At 38.5% G+C, this 24,293-nt stretch overlaps 1 protein-coding gene across 3 annotated transcripts in view; it reads left to right on the top strand.

Moving 5' to 3' along the window:
• The window catches only part of mta1 (metastasis associated 1), a 112,413-nt gene that overhangs the window by 38,105 nt on the left and 50,015 nt on the right, over positions 1-24,293 (top strand). For all 3 annotated transcript variants that reach the window (XM_039741812.1, XM_039741814.1, XM_039741813.1), the window contains exons 3-11: positions 2,935-3,028; positions 8,211-8,337; positions 12,903-12,966; positions 13,101-13,218; positions 15,792-15,894; positions 15,994-16,093; positions 16,354-16,542; positions 19,646-19,720; positions 23,642-23,700. In XM_039741812.1, coding sequence (XP_039597746.1) covers positions 2,935-3,028; positions 8,211-8,337; positions 12,903-12,966; positions 13,101-13,218; positions 15,792-15,894; positions 15,994-16,093; positions 16,354-16,542; positions 19,646-19,720; positions 23,642-23,700 — 929 coding nt within the window. The remainder of the gene's footprint in view (positions 1-2,934; positions 3,029-8,210; positions 8,338-12,902; positions 12,967-13,100; positions 13,219-15,791; positions 15,895-15,993; positions 16,094-16,353; positions 16,543-19,645; positions 19,721-23,641; positions 23,701-24,293) is intronic.

Raw genomic sequence — 24,293 nt, 5'->3', positions numbered from 1 at the left:
GACTGCTGCACAAAGGGAATTACCAGTTAGGACATCCTAATTGTGTCCCGTCTGCTCATGCGAAATTTCAAAGAAATGGGTTCAGCTTTAACAAAAAGTAGTTCCCAGGTGGAGCCACTTCACATACTGCCCAACAATCGATTGGCAGCTATTCGACGATTGTTTAGAAGTCGCGTCATTTCACACAATGGTGACATTCCATGGCCTTCAAGATCCCCAGATCTCACTGTTTGTGATTTTTTTTTTTTTTTCTCCTTTTCTCCCTTCTATGGGGACATCTTTAAAGCCAAGTGTACCGCACATGTCCTGCAACCTTTGCTGAACTAAAAAGGAGGACTGAAGAGGAAATCGCTGCCATTCCTCTTGACACGTTAGGTCAAGCAATGCAGAATTTCTATAACAGGCTGTCAGAATGTGTACGGAGAAATGGACAACCTCTTCATGATGTTTTCTTCAAAACATAAAATGAATATTGATTATCATCATTAATTGCATATCCTTTACAATACATTTCATCATAAAAGTTATTTTGTAATATGGTTATTTGTGTACTGAATGTCAATTGAAAATTTCCCATTTCCCTGCGCCACCCTGTATCTGTCCAAATGACCGACTGATTTAAATCTAGAGTATGTTGCATGCTTCTGAAGCATGCCCGTTCCCCTCTGCCCTAGTAATTTAAGACAGTTTTGTGCAGAAATGATTACTGCTGTGATCCTTTCGTTTCCTTATTTATCTGATGCTTGGGTCTCTCCTTTCAGTTTATTGCTGTCACGACGAGTACGCTACTGTATCGTTTGGTAACAGAATAGTCTTTCTTACTGCTGTCGCTGTTCTTGAGATGCTTTTGTTACAATTTGATAATCATGGACTCCTTTATTCATTTAATGAAGCTACTTGTTGAATTACTTTACCTTTTGTTCACGTCATACAGTCAAAGGGTTGCTGCTTTGTGTTGTTCATCCTTGCAAGAGCTGTGTAAATGTAGTTAATCTTTTAGTACTCATGCATCTCTATATTCATAGGGTTTAATTAGATTTTTTTTCAGGTAGAATTTGCTTTATTCATTTTGTTCTTCTTTCAGCTGCTCCCATTTAGGGTTCGCCATGGCAGATCATCCGTCTACATCTGTTCCTGCCTCACCGACTGACTTCATGTCCTGCCTCACGACATCCATAAACCTCCTCTTTGGCCTTTCTCTTTTTCTCTTTCCTGGCAGTTCCATCCTTGACATTCTTTTCCCGATGTGCCCTTCCACTCTCAACTCTCATTGTGACCAAACCATCTCAATCTGGCCTCTCTCACTCGGCCACCAAACTTTGTTGTCTGTCTAATATGCTCTTTCCTAATCCTGTCTACTCGCGTTACTCCAAGCGAGAATAGTAGCGTCTTCAACTTGAAGTTCTGCCTTCCTGTCTTTTCTTCAGTACCATCGTCTCCAATCCAAACCCCACAGCTGGTCTCACTACTGTTTTATAGACCTTCCCTTTCACTCTTGCAGGTACTCTTCTGTCACAAATCAGTCTTCTCTGCCACTCTTCTCGACGCAGTCCACCCTGCCTGCACTCTTCTTCACCTCTCTGTTGCGCTATCCATTGTTTTGGACTGTTGAGCATTTAAATTTGTCTGCCTTCACCAAATCTGCTCCCCTCTCTCTCTCTCTCTCTCTATCTATCTATCATTTAGTGCCTATCATATCTATCTATTTATAAAATATAGGTAGATCTTTTATTGGAATGTTTAGAAAATGGTTGTACTTTCAAAATTAGGATTATTTTACAGTGTGTTTTCAATAAATTAGGCCCACGACAGTTTTTTTTTTTTTTTTACTTTCTCATGTAGGGAAAGTATTGGAATCATCCAAACATTTGATTTTGATGAATCTCAATGTTTTAGACCTCCCTGAGTGTGAAAATACCATTTTTGGAATTCTGTGTGTGTGTGTGTGTGTGTGTGTGTGTGTGTGTGTGTATAAACACAATACCTTAAGTAGGCTTTCACTTGAGTCAACCAAATTTTTCATACAAGTATTAGAAATATAAGTTGTGTACCATTTTTCAGCTATTTCCGCTGAAAGTGGAAGTGGTACTTTACCTGAAACGTTTTCCCAAAGTATTAGATATTTTATAATTTCACACCATATTATGGTAAAGCACCACATTCTAAGCATTTTTGTCTGTTTGTATTTTTTGAAATGTGATTATCTCAAAAAAGAGTCACAATTTTCTGTTTGATGTTCAAATGGTACTACATGCATATTTTAGCATGTCTTTGCTTTACCGAAGTGAAGTTTTGCGTGCAAGTATTACATTAAACACATTACTAAAGTCTCTTGCAACTTTTGACTCACTTCTGCTTACTGAAAGCGGTAATTTACCTGAATTGTTTGCCACAATAAAATTAGAATGGCAAATTTTCCATTCTTGCAACTGCAGGGTCCAATTTATAATTGTTCAATATATTTGATTTTTTTTTTTTGTTGATGGTCCTTTTAATGTACATAACATAAAAATATTATCATTGCCTTGTTACTTGAGTGAAAAGAAACGAGCAGGTAACAAATAATGGTGGGGCTGGGGACAAAGTCAGGGTAAGTGACAAGGAGAAAAGCTGAGAAGAGGTGAGAAAATGATGCCATTAGAGAAGATGAAGTGAGAGATTAAAAAGAGATTAAGACCTGGAGAGAGAGATGTGACCCCACCTACAGAGATTCATCTTCTCTAATAGCAGTTTTTTCTCACCTCTTCTTACCTTCTCTCCTTTCCTCTTCCCTGGTTTTGTTCCCTACTGTATATGTTGCCTTCTGTTTTTCTTTTCACTTAGTGCACCTGATGAGGGCCAAAATGTTGTGTTGCTAATGTTTTAATTTCCTGAAGAGTTTCAGTGCAAATATTTGAACAAAGACAATAATCACTCTTTGTTTTATTTTTTTAGACTGCCAATGGCAATGTTGAAGCAAAGGTGGTGTGTTTCTACCGAAGAAGGGACATTTCCAGTACCCTGATCGCTTTAGCAGACAAGCATGCAAGTAAGTAGGAGAGAAGCAGTGCCAGATCAAATACACTGTTATTTATTTCCCCCATTCTCCTGGGTGTTTACTTGAACATTTTATAGGGTTGTTTGCCTCTTTGGCACAGCTTTGGTGTGACTTGTAGAATTCTGGGACTAAGTTTGTATTTGTATTGAACTATGTAGGCTGTGAGTGTGTGTGTGTTGTTGATGTTGCTGCACACCACCCTTCCACACCCAATAAGGGGCAGTTGTACCTCTGTAAGACCCCATTCTTCCTCCTGTTCTGCCTTTATGTGGATGACTTACTTTTGATTCTCCCACAAACCCACAGTATGTGATGCTGAAATCTTTTTGTAAACAGCCGTATAAGCATCTCTAATTACTCGGAGCCACTCTAACGAAATCCAGCTGGAGGATGCTTTTGAGAGATTTACTTTACATATGAAATTGTGCGTAATGAGTCTCCACATGGATCAATTTGTAGACTGTTTGTCTCTAGTGCCTTTTTTAATTATTTTTTTTAAATAAATATTTATAGTATTAGCAGACCTTTACTAATACTTGTAAATTGGCGGGAAAAATTCATTTAAAATCTTATGGCTCTATGGTGGCCATAATGTTTGAGTTTAATGTAGTATTTTTTAAATTTTTTAAATTTTTTTTTATTGGTAATTGTAGTGTTTCTTGTAGAAATTTGTTTTAATGCAGCTGTGGGAAGTGGGTCTGTCTGCAGGGAGTCTGTTTCGTCAGACAGTTTAAATCCCAAACGTCACTGCTATAAATTACTGCAGATGCAAACCTGGAAGAATCCTGTGGAGCCAACGTGTTGATTGAGGTGAATGTCCTTTTAACAATTCATATACAAATGGAAGCGATTTCCAAAAGTAGATTTTTCTAGCAGCAAGTGGTAGCTATATCCTTTCTCTAATACATACACTATATGTCAAAAGATTTACAACACCTTAGTTTTTTTTCCAGTTTTTCTGCAAGTGTAATTGGAAGAAATGCAATGATTGACCTAAAATGGTGAAAGGTAAGCAGTAAACTGCCAGAGGTTTAACTTCAAAGTTTAGGTTAGCAAAAACTGAAAAAAGGGAAATTTCAGAATATCACAAATGGGTCTTCAGGGAACAATTAATAGGTTACAACCCACACTACAGAGGTTCTGAAACAATTCAAGTAAATTAAATCTTTCAAGTTGAAGCAAACAATTTGTACAAGTGTCCCAACTTTTTTTGATTACTTGAAAACCCCTCTGCCTGTCTTAAAGTGGAGTTGGAGCAAACTGTGTTACTACACCCTTTCAAGTACTATTTGGCCAATATTACAGTGATAATGGTAAGGAAACGGCATTTAACAATTGAAATGAGACAGAGCATTATTACCCTTAGAAGTGTTGGCCTATCATTTAGAGAATCTGTCCTACACAATCCAGAGGCAATTGGAAACTGGAAAACACTCTGATAAGAAGAGATCTGGCACACCCAAAGTCACCACTCAATCGGAAGACAAGTTTTGTAGGGTCACCAACTTGCGTGATAGGTGCCTCACAGCAGTTTAACAGTGCTTGTCAAAAAAAAGCAAGTCTCGGCTTTTACTGTGAAGGGGAGATGTGGTCGCGTCAGCAGGAGTCCACAGCTGGTATTTCAGGGCCCTGTTTTGTCCTTTAAGGAATGGCTTTCTTAGTGCCACTCGCCCTGTCAAACATTTAGCACAAAGTCTGCTCTTCTTCATCTCCTCTTGAGGTCTTTTGGTCTTGGAACCCCTTTGAAGTGAACTTGATCCACCATCCGACTGTGATTTTACACTGCTATGCAGATTATACTCAGGTTTATATTCCTGTCTGCAACTCTGCAATAAATCAACTCCACAACTGTTTTTCTGAACTAAGATCCTGGATGGCTAATAATTTTCTTGATCTGAATCAAAATAAAATGGAGGTGCTTATAGTGGGTTCATCAGCTGAAGCCCAAATTGGTCTTGGACTTCTCAGCTCTTTCTTTGTCTTTTGCAAACCTCAAATCCGCAATCTTGGTGTTATCTTTGACAGTAACCTCTCTTTTGAGAAACAAGTTAATTCTGTAGTCAAGAGTTGCTTTTTACAGCTTCGTCTATTAGGTAAGATGAAACGTTTTTTTTTTATCTTCTAGGGATCTTGAGAAAGCTACTCATGCTTTTATTTTTTCTCGCCTGAATTACTGCAGTTTGCTGTATTCTGGGATTAGCAAATCCCTGATACGCAGGTTACAGTTGGTCCAGAATGCTGCTGCTCGCCTTCTGATTGAGGCAAGAAAGTATGACTCTGTTTTTCCTGTTTTAGTTTCTTTACACTGGCTGCCTGTCAGTTTTCAAAATTGATTTTAAAATCTTGTTGCTAGTTTTTAAATCTTTACATGGGCTCGGCTCCTGCCTATTTATCCGAATTGTGAGTTTTACACCAGCCATCCAGAGTGCTTAGATCTTCTGGTCAGTTGTCTCTCGTTGTCCCTCGTACCAAATGTAAAACCAAGGTGGACAGACAGCACTTGTGCAGCTGCTGCTCCTCGCCCGTGGAACTCTTTACCTCGTCACAATAAAGGAGTCGTCTACAGTTGAACAGTTCAAAACGAGATTAAAGACTCATTTCTATTCACTTCAATTCCGTGACCTTCAGTAATAATGATGGTTTCCTCATTGTGATTATATAACATTACTTCTATTTATTATTTATTTTATTTATGTTCATATATTTTATTTCTATTTGTTATTTATGTTGTTTGTTTTCTTTTATTCAATTATTGTAAAGCACTTTTGCCACAGCATTCCTATGTTGTTTTAAATGTGCTATATAAATAAATTGACATTGATTTACTATTCCATCTTGTAGAGATTACAAAACTCTGTGTACTGTAATAGTATTTTGTTATGCTTATGTCAATCCATTTTTAATGTTTTGATTATTTATATTGTATATTTCATTTATGTATCTTTTTCTTTATAATTTTGACTCTTCCACTTTTGAAGGGCATTGAGCTATGTATTTATATGAAAATGAACTATTTAAATAAATTTAATATTGTCTGAATAATTGGCACCTAGCAGGTATTTTACATTAACTCTTTGATTTACATAGTTTGGAGTTCTAAGTTTGTGCACTAGATAATTCCCAGCTACAAGCACTTTCTTGTTGTTAGAAGTAATGGTTTGGGTAATGAGAGACAAAATTTTGGGTAAAAATGAAATGGGGATGTAAAGATGTCAATTTTCCAGTTGCATGTGAGATGAGTAATTGACCAGCGATATCTGGCAGCAAAATATGGAGTCAGATGAAAGGGGCAATATGGGTCCTGTTTAATCACATCCCATTAAGATCTTGGCCACTCATTCTGCTCCCGTTCCAGTCTGTTTTTTCATTGTCGTTCACCTCTGGCAATTGGCATTAAAGTTAGCATCTGATATCGTAATAAACAAACTTAATGGTACACCAGAGAAACCACATAGCGTATATGTAATGTTGCACCCCAGTGTCGACACAGAAGTTAATGGTGCAGCGATCGAGTCTTTCGCTATCATCTCCTTGTGACTTGCACATCATTTCCCAGTCTGTCATTTTTTATACAAACATTCAGAGCCATTTCAGATTCCAGGCTCACTTCCCCACTATCCTAACCTCTCTCTGATGGTAACAGGTTGATGTGTAATAGCTGGCTTGTAGCTGGGAGTAAGATGAATCAGGATGTGGTCGGATCTGCCCAAAAGGTGCCAGGAGTTCACACTTAAAGGCATCTTTAACATTTAAATAGAGCATATCCAGCTTGTTACTATGAGTGGGACATGACACAAGCTGATAGAACTTTTGTCCCACGTTCTTCCAAAGTCACCAGGTTGAAGTCACCACATATTATAATTCGTCAGAATGAGTTATCATACCAACACTTTTTTTGTTGATAGAGTGGATCATTTCCACTGTCAACTCCCCAACTGTAAAGGGAGGAATAAAAACTAATAAGGATGTTGAAACTGGGCCAATTTACTTGGACAAATACAATGGTTAGAATTTCAATGTCTTATTTACAGTGAGACGTTCTTGTGTGCCATGTTAAGTCTGTGGCTTTTAAAACAAACAATAAGCAAGCAGAAACTGTGCGTTTTTATGTATGTAGAGATGTACAAGGTGGTTTTTAAAGCCAACTTCTAGCAGTCCTAAGGTAGCCAAATTCTGAACAAGGTCATTCTGTAGCTAGACTATGACAGTTCTATTTGAATAGAGGTCATCTGAAAACTGTTCCATCATATGTCATGATATTTCTTCTCTACGGCAGGCACATCTTTTGATATTGAATGGAATTAACTGAAATGTTCCACATGTTGCGACGTACGGAATATTGAAGAATTACTTATGAACACATGTCTGGTGCTTCCTAACTTAAGACAGAATCCCCTCGTATGATATACCATCCGACTCATCTTGATGTCTAATTATGCAAGATGTCAAGGATTTTGGCCCTCTGAATCCGAAAAATACCCTTATCGTTAGGCTATTTTTGGACCATATTTTGTGTGGAAAATGACTCCCTAATGATAAATAGTAAACCTAAAGGTGTCTTCAGCAAAAATGATCAGAATGACTTGCAAGTTGTTCATATCACATTAACAGACCCCAGGTGTTCACCCCCTAATGGGATATGCAGGGTATCATTAGTAGAGGTACAGTATATGGAGAGTCGTTTTATGCTATTTTAAAGTTAATATTTGATCCTTGTCTGGTGATCATAGCCCCCAAAGACTCACTCCCAGAAGATTTTGAAAATGACCAGTTTGAAACATAAACATATGGGGTATAGTTTTTAAACTATTCAAGATGAGCGACTACAAATATGATATTGTTTTTGAGTTTTGATCGTTTAGTAGGGGCCTTGGCCTCTATTGACCACTAACTATCCTTGTGTGAAAAATGACACATTTTCTGTTACAATCGAGAATATTTCAACTTTAAACATTGAAACTGAAATGTTCATTATAATAACTCAAGTATATGATACAATTATTCTTTTGTACTTAAGTAAATTATTACATTTCTTATGAACATTCTAAATTAGGGTATCTTACACTAATTCAGACTTTTCGAGTAATCTGTTTTGTTTTTGTCCTTTTTCTAAGGGTATCAATAATTCTGTGCATCTCGTGTTCTCCATTCAACCATTTATTTTAAATTGTAGGGGAGATGGAAGAAGAAATGGAAAACCCAGAAATGGTAGACCTTCCTGAAAAACAGAAACACCAGCTCAGGCACAGGGAATTGTTCCTTTCACGACAGCTGGAGTCCTTACCTGCAACTCACATTAGGTATTTTCTATTTTTTATTTATTTTTGTGGAAGAGAGAGAGTTTGAAGCCTCCTCTGGGCCAGCAAGCAGTTCTTTCAGAAGTAAGTGTGGTTGGTTGGATTTCCATGTTAACTAAATCTTATAACTCCATTATACTCTTGTAAATTTTTTTGGGGGAAAGTTCTTCTTTCATTTGCATGCTAACCTGTTAGTAACCTGGCAGAATTTAGTAGGGGGAGAAACAAATCCGTAACTAGAATTAAAACTTTCTGTACATTGTGGGCTTGTATCTCTTTGCCTCAAGTATAGTAATATGTCCTTTTATCATATTGTCTCTCTCCTTTCTTAATGCTTGTATTAAGTAAAAACATCATTTCTGTGGAAGGAAAAAAATTTGGGTTCCTGTGTCCAAGAATGGATGCCCATTTTTCCTAAAATAAACACACATGCCATTTTAATGAACCTAATCATCATAATTGGCTATCAGAACACTCTTTAGAGGAGACATTTTCCTTTTCATTAATGGCTGTTGTGTTTAGCTTGTTTCTAGCCACTGTGTTATGACTGTTTACATTTACTTATTTGGCTGACACCTTTATCCAAGGCAACTTACAACATTTATGATACAAGTAGTTACGTTTCTTTTGGTTTTCTGATTGGAGCACAGGCAGGTCAGTGACTTGCTTGGGGTCACACAGTGTCAGTATCAGGATTTGAACCCACAACCTCAGGGTTTGAAGTCCAAAACCTTAACCACTACACCACACTACTTGCCTGACTGTATGGCTATATGTGCAAGTGAAGCAAACATGTGATACCCATGGCTACAACAAAACTGTAACTGTACAGTAAACATAAGGGGAATAATTGTCATCAATCTCACCCAGTTGAAACAGATTGAAAATAGAAGAGGTAGGGGTGGTGGCGCCGCCATTGTTGCTGGGGGTATGATGATGCAGTGGTGAGTGTGAAGGTAGTTGAGTAGAAAAAAGATTACAAGGACAAGGCGTTAATTTCTTTAGACTCCATTTCTGATTCATCCATGATTCAAAGATGAGGACCTACTTGGGAGAAGAATTTCTTTCTTTCTTTCTTTCTTTCTTTCTTTCTCTCTCAATATAACATTAATTTCCACACTTCTCACTGGTCATTCACACCTCTTTACCTAAAGTTGCTGTTCTTTATTTTTATACCAGTAAAACCAATGGTCTGTAACCACCAAAGGACATTTTACTGAATGTGATGTATATAATTTTTCAAATGCACTACCCCAACAGCATAAGAATAAAGATGGATTTATTTTGACAAAAATACCTATATAGAAACAGTTGTCGCATTTACGTGCACAAACATGATTGTGTTAAGGTGATTAACTCCATTCAAGCAGAAAACTGGTTTCTTAATCCGCATTTACTTGTGCAGGTAATCTTCTGGAGTTCTGTTTTGGCAAAATGTCTTAATGTCTTTAAATTGTGCAGCGAAAACATCCCCATTGGCTATTGTGAATCTGGAAAAACAAGCATGAAGCCTGTGATAGTTTTCTTGTATTTTATAAATATGTTTGGTCAAATAGATGCTTTATTTATAGGTTTCTGTTACCGGATTGCACGCAACACACACTGTTCTGCCTGGCTGTGCGATTATACAATAAAACATCTCTTTTGAATGGCGCTCTTCACTGAGTGCAGGCACAGATTTCTCAGTTAATATACAAGTGTAGATTACACTAATTACTAAATACAGAATTGGTACAAATATAAATTCAGATTTGTTAAAACACGGAGAGAACAGGTTAGAAACTGATTAAACATAAATCGAAATCAACAGTATCGATTGAGCCCCGCAAAAGAGCAGCATGCTGGTACATGTGCTTCTTTCCTTACACTCTGTGCTGCTGGAATGATTAAAACACTGGTATTTTTACTTCAGTAAGGTATGCATTAGATTACTCGTTTCTTTAAAGATGAAACGGACTTACTTAACATCATTGTGGATTGTAGAAAAGAGGTGAGAGTGTAGGCAGGGTGGAATGGGTGGAGAAGAGTGTCAGCAGTGATTTGTGACAGGCAGATATCCGCAAGAGTGAAAGGGAGGTCTACAGGATGGCAGTGAGACCAGCTGTGTTATATGGGCTGGAGACGTTGGTACTGACAAAAAAAAAAAAACGGGAAACAGAGCTGGAGGTGGCAGAGTTAAAGATGCTAAGATTTGCACTGGGTGTGACGAGGATGGGATAGTATTAGAAATGAGGACATTAGAGGGTCAGCTCAAGTTGGACGGTTGGGAGACAAAGTCAGAGAGGTGAGATTGCGTTGGTTTGGACATGTGCAGAGTTAATAAGCTGAGGTTGGCAGTTTAGCCAGGGCATTGGGATGAACCCTACTCATTACAACGGATGCCTCGATTTTACATCTCCTCTGAAGGACAGTGCCATTTTTTACAGTACAGTGTCACCGTCGCTGCACTGGGCCATTGGGAATCCACATACAGCCCAGAGGGTAAGTGCCCCTTGCTGGCCTAGTTTTTGTGTTTTCAGTGCTTCAAAGGACAAGAGACGTCTCCTTATTAATATGACATGTACCATGTTAACAGAGTCATGTAATTGCTGAAACTTGAGGTTAGCATGACAAAGAAAGGTTAAAAATGAATCTGCAAACACTGAATTTGTGTCATTTGTTTAGCCTTTTGAGCCATAGTACAGTTCAATAGTGCAACCCTTGATGTCTGCTTTCACTTATATGTTTGAATGGTACATTGAAGAATGAAGTGCTACCTCACAGTTATAAATTTACAGAGTACAGGTAATGACAGCCCAAATAATTTTCTAATTCTGGATCGATACACATAACCAATAAAAAAAAAAAACAATTGTGACCTTTCCGACTAAGAATTCTTGAAAGCATCAAAACAAGGCTGTTTAATATGAACACTGAAATAAAGGAGTCATGTGAAAATGACAAGCTTGATTTCAGACAGGAACCTTTAAAGTTGGGACAAGTTTAAAAAAAATTTTAAAAATTGATAAATTTGGAAAATTAAAGCACCATGAGTTTGTGACATTTTGACATTAGTTTGACTCACTTATGTAACATTAACACAAATCAAACCTCATATGCTCATATTTCTTCATTGCAACCGTCACATGCTCTTTTAAAGAAGTACGCACACAAGCACACACCATATCTACCTTGCCCTGGGGATCCGATCCTGGCAGAAGTTGTTTGGTTTTTTTTTTTTTTGCATCCTACAAATTCCAGAAAGCCTTTCAAGAAGACAGAAAAGGCTTACAGTGATCCCTCGCTTCGACTTTCGCGGCTTCACTCCATCGCGGATTTTAAATGTAAGCATATCTAAATATATATCACGGATTTTCCGCTGGTTCGCGGATTTCTGCGGACAATGGGTCTTTTAATTTATGGGACATGCTTCCTCAGTTTGTTTGCCCGGTTGATTTCATACAAGGGACGCTATTGGCGGATGGCTTAGAAGCTACCCAATCAGAGCATGTATTGCGTATTAACTAAAACTCCTCAATGATATACGATATGCTTCCCGCGCGGTGTTTTGATTGTTTGCTTTTCTCTGTCTCTCTCACTCGCTCTCTGACATTGTCTGCGCCTGATGGAGGGGGTGTGAGCAGAGGGGCTGTTTGCACAGAAGCTGTTTGCCTAAAGGATACGGACACTCCTCTTAAAAAATGTTGTTTATTGCGGTGCTTTGGCATACTTAAAAGCCCAAAAGCACGTATTGATTTTTTGATTGTTTGCTTCTCTCTCTCTCTCTCTCTCTGACATTCTCTACTCCTGATGTGGACTCCTTTGAAGAGGAAGATATATTTGCATTCTTTTAATTGTGAGAAAGAACTGTCATCTCTGTCTTGTCATGGAGCACAGTTTAAACTTTTGACTAAAGGGTGTTATTTCATGTCTAGAGGGCTCTAATAATGTTAACAGTGTGGGAGAGTTTATAAGGGCTTAAAATATATAAAAATAACCATACAAACATATGGTTTCTACTTTGCGGATTTTCATCTATCGCGGGGTTTCTGAAATGCAACCCCCGCGATTTAGGAGGGATTACTGTACATTATACCTGAGCTGTAGTTAGGTTGAAACTTGTAGTTCTGAAAGTTAAGTTGCATCATTTAAAGGCAATTTTTATGTGGTGGTGGTGTTGTTGTTGTTTATTATTATTATTATTACTGATTTATGCCTTAGTTTTAGGCTGTATGTATACCTTTTTTATTTTTTTTTAAGACAATATATTCTTTAAAATGCTGAATGTAATGTGGCACTTAAATGCACTAAAAGGGTTTAGTTTTAACAAATAATTTTATTGAATGCAATTTAAGCAATAAAAATGTTGGCTTTTCTAAAAAGGAAATAAAATATATGTTAATTTTAAGAAAGGCGTCTTATTTTTATTTTAGTATATTTATTATTGCTCTTAAATAAAACAAAAGTATGTCTTATCTGATTAATTGATGCAACAATTGGTAAAATACTCAATTACTTAAATAATCGATTGCTGCAGCTCTTAACTCAAGTAAGCCATGCTAATATAAGCATCTCTTCATTTCATACAGGGGAAAATGCTGCGTTACGCTGCTCAATGAGACGGAAGCCTTGAAGTCCTACTTGGAGCGGGAGGCAAGTTTGTCTCTTTCATTTATGTATTGTTTTTACGATTGCTTTAATTAAATTAAGTATGTTTAAGAATGCTAGGTTATATTTGTTGTTTTCCACAGGTGAAGTAACACACACACACATTCATTTTATTTCAGGATGCGTTTTTTTATTCTCTCGTCTATGACCCTCAGCAGAAGACTCTGCTTGCTGACAAAGGGGAAATAAGAGTAGGGAATAAATACCAAGCAGACATCACAGATCTCTTAGAAGATGGTATGTTTTTGGTTTTTAATTTTGCCCGGTATAAAACATTGGTTGGAATAAAATTGTGATGAAATGGAGGGATTTCATTAAAAGCTTAAAGTGACAAAATGTAGTGGTAGAAAATTCTGCTTCGACCTGACTGTCAGCTGCTAGACCTTTGCCTTGATAATAATTTGTCCTATAGAAGTTTTCTTTGACTGTACATGAGTAAACTCCAAGGAGAATGGTGAGCAAAAGTTGTTGTTATTCTTCTTAATCTTCATCTTTTCACTTCAACCTTCACCATACAGCTCGGTCCGGCACCTCCTCTCCAGTCAGACCCTTTTCCATCAGATCTACTTTTACTTTATCCATCCACCTCCCCTTTGGCCTCCTTTCTCTTCCTCTTCCCCTGTACTTCCATTCCCATCACTCCTTTGCCCACATATTCATTGTCTGTCCTCATCATATGTCCAGACCACTTCAGTCCCTCTTTTGTTGTACCTCTGATTATCTAATTTCTTATTCTGCTGTTCTTTGTAACTCCACACATCCATCTCAACATTCTCGTTTCTGCCACATCCAGCTTTCTCCTGTGCCTCATTTACTGTCCATGTCTCCGATATATTTAATGTGTTGTCCTTAAATGTATTTTTGTGGAATATTTGCTTTGTGTTCGTTTTTTTGATATATACAAACAAAAATCTATACTCAAGTTCATTGTATTCATACAGTAAATATAGAGCCTTTCTGTTTTAAAACAAAGTGAATAATAAAGTTAGACATTAACATGAATTGTCTCCCAGTCAGCATTTTATGTATTTTGTTGAAATTTACATAAACTAATGAGTATGTCTTTGGAGTATATTAGTTTGAAAAAGCGAAGAGTGCACATTCTAGTGTGGTTCAGTAGAACTTTTTTTTACCCCCATTTACCACAAATATATAGTTTAATATGTAGTTTGACAGAGAAGCAATATATTAAACACATATAAGATCACATTACCCAAAAATTATTTTTTTTATCTTCCTTACTCCATGTGGTTTGTAATGATGACTGAGGGAAAATAAGTGGCACTCACCGCCCACTTTAGTAGGTACACCCATTCAACTATTTGATAATGCAGATATCTAATCAACCAATCACATAGCAGCAACTCAACACCTTTTGGCATGTAGACATTGTCAATAGTACCTGCTGAAGTTCAAACTGAGCATTGGGGGGAGTGATTTAAGGGACTTTGAATGTGGCATGGCTGTTGGTGCCAGACAGGCTGGTCTGAGTATTTGAGAAATTGCTGATCTGATAGGATTTTCATGCACAGGTTTACAGAGAATGGTCCGAAAAAGGGAAAATTTCCAGTGAGCGACAGTTCTCTGGGTGAAAATGCCTTGTTGATGCCAGATATCAAAGGAGAATGGCTAGACTGGTTTGAGCTGATAGAAAGGCAACAGTAACTCAAATAACCACTAGTTACAAATGAAGCATGCAGAAGAGCATCTGTGAATGCACAACATGTTGAACCTTGAAGTAGTTGGGATACAGCAAGAGGAGACCACACCTGGAGCCACTCCTGTCAGCTATGAACTTACAACTGAGGCCCGCAGTTTTCATGAGCTTACCAAAATTGGACAATAGAAGATTGGAAAAATGTTGCCTGGTCTGATGAGTCTTGATTTCTGCTGTGACACTGGAATGGTAAGGTCAGAATTTGGTGTCAACATGAAAGCATGGATCCATCCTGCCTTGTATCAACGGTTCAGGCTGCTGGTGCTTGTGTAATGGTTTGGGGGATATTTTCTCAGTATACTTTGGGCTCTTTAGTACCAGCTGAGCATCATTTAAATGCCACAGACTACCTGAGTATTGTTTCTGACCATGTCCATCCCTTTATGACCGCAGTGTACCCATCTTCTGATGGCCCCTTTCAGCAGGATAATGTGTCACGTCACAATGCTCAAATCGTTTCAATCTTGTTTCTTTGACATGACGAGTTCACTATACTCGAATGGCCTCCACAGTTGCTAGATCTCAATCTAATAAGAGCACCTTTGGGATGTGGTGGAATAGGAAATTCACATCATTGATGTGCAGCTGGCAAATCTGCAGCAACTATGTGGTGTTATCATGTCAATATGGACCTGAGGAATGTTTCACGCACCTTGTTGAATCTATGCCACAAAGGCAGAAGGGGGTCCAACCTGCTACTAGTAAGGTGTACCTAATAAAGTGGCCAGTGAATGCATGTCTTTATGAAGACCAGAGATGATATTCTTTCTGAGAGAATGGCAGTCTATGAAGACTAACTCTGGACCACAATATAAAAATGTCCATGTAAGAATCTCATACATCAAGTCGTTAAGTTGAATGCTCGCAACCGGCAAAAAGCATATATTTTTTGCTAAAAAATTCCAGAAAATCAGCAGTGCACACAGGGGAAACATGTTCAAACAGTACCGATCTTTTGAATTGAAGACCCACCAATTCCCTTCATTTATTGGTCAGGAGTCCACATTTTATGTTGACAGATAAAATGCAGTAAAATGTGAAGTATGTTTTCTTTAACTTTGCTGTCCTGTTGTTTGAAATTCTCCATTTGCAGGTGAAAGCGATGGGAGAGACCAGTCCAAACTGGAAATTAAAGTATGGGATCCAAACAGTCCTTTGACAGATAAACAGATTGACCAGTTTTTGGTAGTCGCACGGTAAGCTGCTTTTGATTATTTTTTTTCCTTTCCATCTTCTGATAGGGTTAAGGTTTTGGTGTCTTTAATTTTTATTCCTCTCTTTCCTGTTTTTTTTAGATCAGTTGGTACCTTTGCCAGAGCCCTTGACTGCAGTAGTTCCATCAGGCAGCCAAGTTTACACATGAGTGCTGCAGCGGCCTCTCGAGATATCACCCTGGTGAGGAGATGCCTTGCTAATGATATAGGAAAATGTTTTGGCTTAGCCGCTCTTGTTTTTCTTCCACTTGATGTATTCTTAGAGGATGCAATGCTTTTTTTTCCCATGTTGTCCCACATTTTATCTGGACCCTGATGTCACAGTTGTTGTTTATGCAGGAGGAATACCTTGGTTGTAGTCCCCTTAATCTGTGGCTTCAGAAGTGAGTCTATGCGAAAGTCAGATTCTTATGTTTTGAAACTGTATGTCATTGCTTCTAGTTCCACGCCATGGACACCTTGCACAAAAACAGCTTTGATATTTCCAAGGCCATTTCAGCACTTGTGCCCCAAGGTGGGCCAGTGCTATGCCGGGATGAAATGGAGGAATGGTCAGCATCGGAAGCTAATCTTTTTGAAGAAGCTCTGGAGAAGTATGGCAAGGATTTCACAGACATCCAACAAGACTTTGTAAGTAGCAGTAGCAAATGACAAGATTCAGCCTTGGAGACCCATTTCTTGTAGTGAAAGGAAAATCAAGTTACTACATAGGTCAAATCTGATTGGTTTTCATATTGTGGTAATTAAGGATGTACACGGGTTCAAAATTTTGGGTGTACCAATCTGGTTATCCCTATTTAACAAGAAAGTAAGCAAAATGATGGCTTCTGGAGCAAAGTTGTAGCCACAGCCACTAACAGTGCATGTTTCTTTCCTTAAATGGGAGTGATTCTCCAGCTCTGTCTCTCTCTTGCCCTTTTTGACATCTTACAGGCTGTTGTTTATTACACTGTGAACCTGGAAAGTGGAGTGACCTTGGAAGTCTGCAAGGGTGTGCTCAGATGTTGTCTGGTTGTGGTCCTTAGAAGCTGCGAATGGAAAGACAAGATTGTTAGTGACGTCGCCCCTTCTTGTCCCATGGTGGTAGTGCTTACCTTGTCGGAGCGTTGTAGATGCCCCCTATGCTTCTGCATGTGAACAATATACATCAGAAAGGGAGAGTTTGTTCTTCACTTCCAATTCACTTGTGGTGCTCTGCAAATATACAAGATAGCCAGAAACCTACTAAATGTACAGTACATCACCCGATATACTGTTAGGTCTCAGTTTTAAAATATTTCCTGTAAATGTTGCATGTACATCAGGCACATTACCGGAGTTTAGTCCATCAACTTGACCCCTGTAAATATATTTAGTGATAAGCTTTTATATAAAGAAAAAAATATTTACAACCTTTGTCTACCATTAACCCTGTTAAAATAAAATACATAAATATAAAAACGATCTCTTCACACTGTGCCTTTATCATTGTGAAAATAAATTCAAAAAATGTAAGAAAAACAAAATTCCCCCATCCCTTGATCCGTGAAAGCTAGAGGAAACATAAGCAAAACATATGCTAAAAAGGTCATCCACCCCAGTGCTCTGATGAGGCTTAAGACAAGCAGCTGACAGCTGGCTGAGACAGAGATAAAAAAATAAGGAAGCACTTGTAGAGAACAGACTCAGAATGAAACCAAAATAAAAAAATCTAAGATCCTATATCTGACCATAAAACTAAATAATACAATACAGGTACAGTACGTGAGACGTAACCTCTTGGTTTCACTCATGGCCCTTCTCTCTTTCTCCCAGACGTTTATAGTACTGCCTGTTGCTTTATTAATCCATGAATCTGAGTGTTGTATGCAATAGAGTGATGTAAACCAGTGATAATGATCAACTGTAGTGATGAGCGAAACAGGAACGTTTTTGATTCACATAGTTTTGCAAATAATTTCATAATTACAATTAACCTGAAAATTGTTCAGAAGGACATTGCACAATGGCTTATCCTGCTCTCTGACCGCAAAGGTCATGCAAAAAGACAATTTCCCTCTGGGATTAATACAATGTACCAGATAGCAAAGAAATTATAAGATGCAAAACTTAATGAAGCCCATAAATGGACATGAGAGGGGAAAAAAAAAGGAACAAAGTTATTTGTGACATCTTCCCTCAACCCCTTGTGTCGACAGAAGTTGACATGTGGCCTAAAAGAGTTAAGCACTGCCCTCCAAGACCTCACAAGCACCACCATGCGGCCACATTCCTTGTGCAACGTCTAAATCTCACTGTGTACATAAGATTATGTAAAATATGGCACCATTAGGTTGAGCTCCATCTGCCCTGTGGCCCTGCCTAGGATTAGTGGGTTTGGAAAACGAATGATTAATGAAAGATGTTGTAACATTGCTAACAAGTTGGCATTAGCCTGGGGAGTCAGTCACCCAGAATATGAGCTGACATTCCATCACACAAATAAGCAGCTTCAGGAGACCTGCCAACATTGCAGAAGAATTCCAACTTGTGTGTGATCATTTTAAGAGTAGCGAGCTACCTAAAAAGAGTGATATGAAGAGCGAGAGAAACCATGGGCACTCAGAGTCAGCGAGTACCACAGCGGTGCAGTGCTACAAATATACCTGTGCCCTTCCCATTCAAACTTTTTATGTGCAACACACTGATCAGGCTGCCTTCCCTTCAACTACAGCTATAACTACCCTTCAACTCTAGAGCCGCACAGCCCTACATCACCATGGTTTTCCAACTCCAGTTTCTTGGTGGAATTTGCATGGCTCCTTCTTGCTAAAGAGGAATTGTGTGTGAGATTAAGAAGAAGAAAAAAAAACTGATGGTAGCTGTTTGACGTTTTGAAAAAATGTCTGCAAATGTTTGGAACCAATAAGACATGGACAGTATTGTAGACCGTTGGGTCAGTCCGACTAAATGCATTTCCCATGCATTGTGTCACTCGTCACCAAGTAACTGATTTTTGGAGGATTATCTCCTACAGGGAAATAGAAGTTTGGCTGCCACCATACCAAGGAGGAATTTGATTGGTTGGTTGTTTAAGAAAAGAGTAGAGAAATTTTGTACAGCAGAAAAAAATGTAAAGTTATTTCTTTTTTTTTTTTTTTCTCAGACGACAGATAATAGAAGCTGCTATCTTCTGTGTTTTGACACACTCTTCAATAACTAAGTAATAGCTCTTGTGGAAATAATTGTTTAAATAAGCAGAATAGTTTTGTTTTGTGTTTCTATCCTAGAGTATTCAACCATTTTCTAACCCGCTGAATCCGAACACAGGGTCACGGGGGGTCTGCTGGAGCCAATCCCAGCCAACACAGGGCACAAGGCAGGAACTAATCCTGAAGAGGGTGCCAACCCACCGCAGGGCACACACAAACATACCAAGCACACACTAGGGCCAATTTAGAATCGGCAATCCACCTAACCTGCATGTCTTTGGACTGTGGGAGGAAACCGGAGCACCCGGAGGAAACCCACGCAGACACGGAGAGAACATGCAAACTCCACGCTGGGAGGACCCGGGAAGCGAACTTGGGTCTCCTTAACGCGAGGCAGCAGCGCTACCACTGCGTCACCGTGCTGCCCTAGAGTATTCAATAGATGCTTAACAGATTTCATTTGTTTATTTCCTTGATTAAAAAGCAAGTTAATCTTAAATCCATATTATACCTGCCATCAATCTACATCAGAGCTGACTTAGATTTTATTTTTTCCCTCTTAGCTGCCATGGAAATCCTTGACAAGTATAATTGAATACTACTATATGTGGAAGACAACAGACCGATATGTACAACAGGTAAGATCATCCTTCTTATTTAAAAAAAATTTATAAATAAATACATTTAAAAATTAAATGAATCCTGTCATTTCTGCATGTCTGGCAGTAATGAACTTTTGGCCCCTGAAAGCTCTTTATATTTTTATATATTTATAAATATATAAATAAATCATCTGTATGGTTTTACAATTATGTTGCAGTTTTGTTCTTCAGAGGTTAATTTGTCAAAAGTTTAAACAACCGTGAATTCCGCCAAAGATTGTGCTGGGAGGTGGATTATGATAAACACAGACTGATGATTGGAGAGCTCTAATTCGGTTTAGGAAACAAGAAGAAAGGCTTGTACATTATCTGGGTGTCTCAGAAACATACTGTATACTTGAATGTCTGTATAAGAGAAAGTAGCTACAATATAGTCAAAGAAATTTTGTACTCCTCCTCTTACTACAGTAGATTTCTGCTAAACACGAGGCCAGTCAACCCCATTGCTTTCTGGGGTATGTGGTCAATCAAGAAAGGACTGGTTGTTCTTGACAGTTACGTACTTTAAAGACTGTTTCATTAATTTTATGTGTTTGTTTTTGACTTGAACACTTAAAGATCTGACTTAATCTTTAAGCCTTCCACATATATTAAAACCTTATTTTGAGATGCAGGCAGAATGGAAGGTCTTATGCGATGGAGAGTATAGATGTTTGACCTTTGTTCAGACTTTGGTATGTTAACCATTTTCTTTTAGTTCGGACTATATGCTGGCTATTTCTATTGTGTTTTTATATATATATATATATATATATATATATATATATATATAAATAAATAAACTGCTCAAAAAATTAAAGGAACACTTTGAAAACACATCAGATCTCAATGGGAAAAAGAAATCCTCCTGGATATCTATACTGATATAGACTGGGTAATGTGTTAGGAACGAAAGGATGCCACATCGTTTGATGGAAATGAAAATGATCAACCTACAGAGCCCTGAATTCAAAGACGCCCCAAAAATCAGAGTGAAAAATGATGTGGCAGGCTAGTCCATTTTGCCAAAATTTAATTGCAGCAACTCAAAATTGTGCGCAGCACTTTGTATGGCCCCTGTGTTCTTGTATACATGCCTGACAACATCGGTGCATGCTTCTAATGAGATGACAGATGGTGTTGTGGGGATCTCCTCCCAGATCTGGACCAGGGCATCACTGAGCTCCTGGACAGTCTGAGGTGCAACCTGGTGGCATTGGATGGACCAAAACATAATGTCCCAGAGGTGTTCTATTGGATTTAGGTCAGGAAAGTGTGGTGGCCAGTCAATGGTATCAATTCCTTCATCCTCCAGGAACTGCCTGCATACTCTCACCACATGAGGCCAGGAATTGTCGTGCACCAGGAGCCACTGTACCAGCATAGGGTCTGACAATGGGTCCAAGGATTTCATCCTGATACCTAATGGCAGCCAAGGTGCCTTTGTCAAGCCTGTAGCGGTCTGTGTGACCCTCCATGGATATGCCTCCCCAGACAATCATTAACCCACCACCAAACTGCTCATGCTGAATGATGTTACAGGCAGCATAATGTTCTCCATGGCTTCTCCAGACCCTTTCACTTCTGTCACGTGCTCAGGGTGAACCTGCTCTCATCTGTAAAGCACAGGGCACCAGTGGTGCATCTGCCAATTCTGGTATTCTATGGCGAATGCCGATCGAGCTCCACTGCGCTGGGCAGTGAGCTCAGGGCCCATTAAGGACATGGGGCCCTCAGACCACCCTCAAGAAGTCTTTCTGGTTGTTTGGTCAGAGACATTCACACCAGTGGCCTGCTGGAGGTCATTTTGTAGGGCTCTGGCAGTGCTCATCCTGTTCCTCCTTGCCCAAAGGAGCAGATACTGGTCCTGCTGATGGGTTATGGACCTTCTATGGCCCTCTCCAGCTCTCCTAGAGTAACTGCTTGTCTCCTAGAATCTCCTCCATGCCCTTGAGACTGTGCAGGGAGACACAGCAAACCTTCTGGCAATGACATGTATTGATGTGCCATCCTGGAGAAGTTGGACTACCTGTGCAACCTCTGTAGGGTCCAGGTATCGCCTCATGCTACCAGTAGTGACACTGACTGTAGCCAAATGCAAAACTAGTGAAGAAACAGTCAGAAAAGATGAGGAGGGAAAAATGTCAGTGGCCTCCACCTGTTAAACCATTCCTGTTTTGGGGTCATCTCATTGTTGCCCCTCTAGTGCATCTGTTGTTAATTTCATTAACACCACAGCAGCTGAAACTGATTAACAACCCCTCTGCTACTTAACTGACCAGATTAATATCCCATAAGTTTCATTGACTTTATGCTATACTCTGATTAAAAGTGTTCCTTTAATTCTTTTGAGCAGTATATATATATATATATATATATATATATATATATATATATATATATATATATATATATATATATATATATATATATATATATTGTCCTTCAAGGTAGTTTCCCCAAATGGGTTGTTGGGATTTTAAAGTATTTAAACAGATCCACACAAAGGAAGACTCGCTTATTGGAGATCAGAGGAACTGTCCAGCTTATTTATTTATTCATTCATTTTCCACAGCCTATCAGAGACAGGGGTAATAGTCTTAATGGTGAGGCCCACAAGTCCCATTCCTCACCACATTTGCAAACTCATACTGTGGGATCTCAAGGCATTCCAGGATATGATTCTCCCAGCAAGCTCTGGGTCCTCACTGGGGTCTCCTCAAAGCTGGTTGTGCCTGTAAAACCTTCGCAAAGAGGCAGCTGTATCAGATGCCTGCACCACCTGAGTTGGCTTCTCTTGATGCAGAGGGTCTGAGCCTCTCCTTGATGTCTGTCCTTCTCACCATGGCTCTAAGCCAACCTGGAGGAGAAAGCAATCTTATTCTTTCATTCATTACCCAAAAGCCCATGACCATAGGTGAGGATAGGGACATAGATTGACTGGTAAATTGAGAGCTGCACCTTCTGGCCCAGCTCCTCCTTCACAATTATGGATCGGTATAACAACCACATAACTGTTCTTGCCTCCCTGATCCATTTGTTGACCTCAACATCTCTTCCTCCCCTCACTTGTGACCAAGTCCCTGAGGTACTTAAACTCCTCCACTTGAGGTAGCAACTCCCCTCCCACTTGGAGAGAATAGTCCATCTTTTTTCCTACTGAGGACCATGTTCTTCAACCAGTTTGTTGCTATCTCCAGATTTAAAATATGAGTTTTCAAGCAGAGGCTAATCTACAATTTGCGATAAATACTTGAAGGACATGTAGACGCCAAGAAGAGAAACTTGTTTTTTAAAAGTCTGTGAGAATTGAGTGATAACTTGTTCACTGAGAATTAAATTCTGTACTTATGATCTGACCTTCACACAAAAGATGCTTGCTAATTTTAGCATACAGCAGAATGCAGTTCCTAGCATTTCAACAATTACTACTGTTCTATTAATTGAATATGACGTCAATGTACACGTTTCCACAGTAATAAAAAAAAGATGGATGGATAGTTTTTCCTTCATAAAATCTGCATATAGGTTTATAGGTAAATGTAGGTAAGAGGGAAATTTTATTTTTTAATATAATTATTCTAAAGCATTGCCTGACAACAGAAAAAAATACAATTTAATAAACAGTATTTAATAGACTTTGGGAGAATGGAGGTAGTGAAATAGTGTCACTTGGTGAAAAGGTGTTTTAATTTTTTTTTTTTAAACATATAGGTGTATATAATTTCTGCCTAATAACTGAAATAAATACCTTGCTCATCCTCTTGTTCCTCTTGGTTCATGTTTGGCCTAGTGGGATTATTAAATGGAAGAAACTTGTTAACTACAGTTAATCATCAAAGGTTATTGTTATCTAAGAGAGCTATTTTCTATCTTGCAAAGACTAATTGACCTAAATTTTGTGTCTTCCCTCTTTAGAAGCGACTAAAAGCAGCAGAGGCAGAAAGTAAATTAAAACAAGTCTACATTCCAAACTAGTAAGTAATGGTATCCAGAGCAATTTAAAAAAAAAAAAAAACTCCTTTGTTTTACTGCTTGCACATTTTGTTGTCATCTACTTTGGAGCTACAAACTGTATTTAAGTCGTCAGTATTTTAATTTAGTTGCTTCTTATTTTCTCTTCCTCACTAAAGCAATTCCATGTAGCCCAGGAGACATTTTTGTGCTCTTCACTTTAAAAGACCACATATCAGAATTCAGTCAGTTAATATGAATTTTAATTTTACAGAGCAACCTTAAAGACATAGTGTGGAATAGTGGCTGCATCACAACTCCAGTAGTCTAGACGTGAATGCCTGTCAAAATCTCTGTTTGCAGTTTTCACATTTTGTCCATGTCTTCATGGTATCTCCCAACCTCTCCAACATCACAAAGATGTGCAGGATAATTGGACACTCCTTTCATTGGTGCTTGGTCATCTAATTCGGGTTCCTGATTCTTTGCCCTATTTGGACTTGCCTCAGAAGATAAAGGTTATGCTGTTTAGAGTAATGAGCATTATTCAAAGTCTTGCTTGGTTGATTATATTGTTAGGCCTAATTGTATTAATATTTACACCTTTCTTCAGTTG

Source organism: Polypterus senegalus, chromosome 18 (assembly GCF_016835505.1).
Source record: "Polypterus senegalus isolate Bchr_013 chromosome 18, ASM1683550v1, whole genome shotgun sequence".
NCBI classification, from domain to species: domain Eukaryota; kingdom Metazoa; phylum Chordata; class Cladistia; order Polypteriformes; family Polypteridae; genus Polypterus; species Polypterus senegalus.
This window is presented reverse-complemented; position numbering and strand designations above follow the sequence as displayed.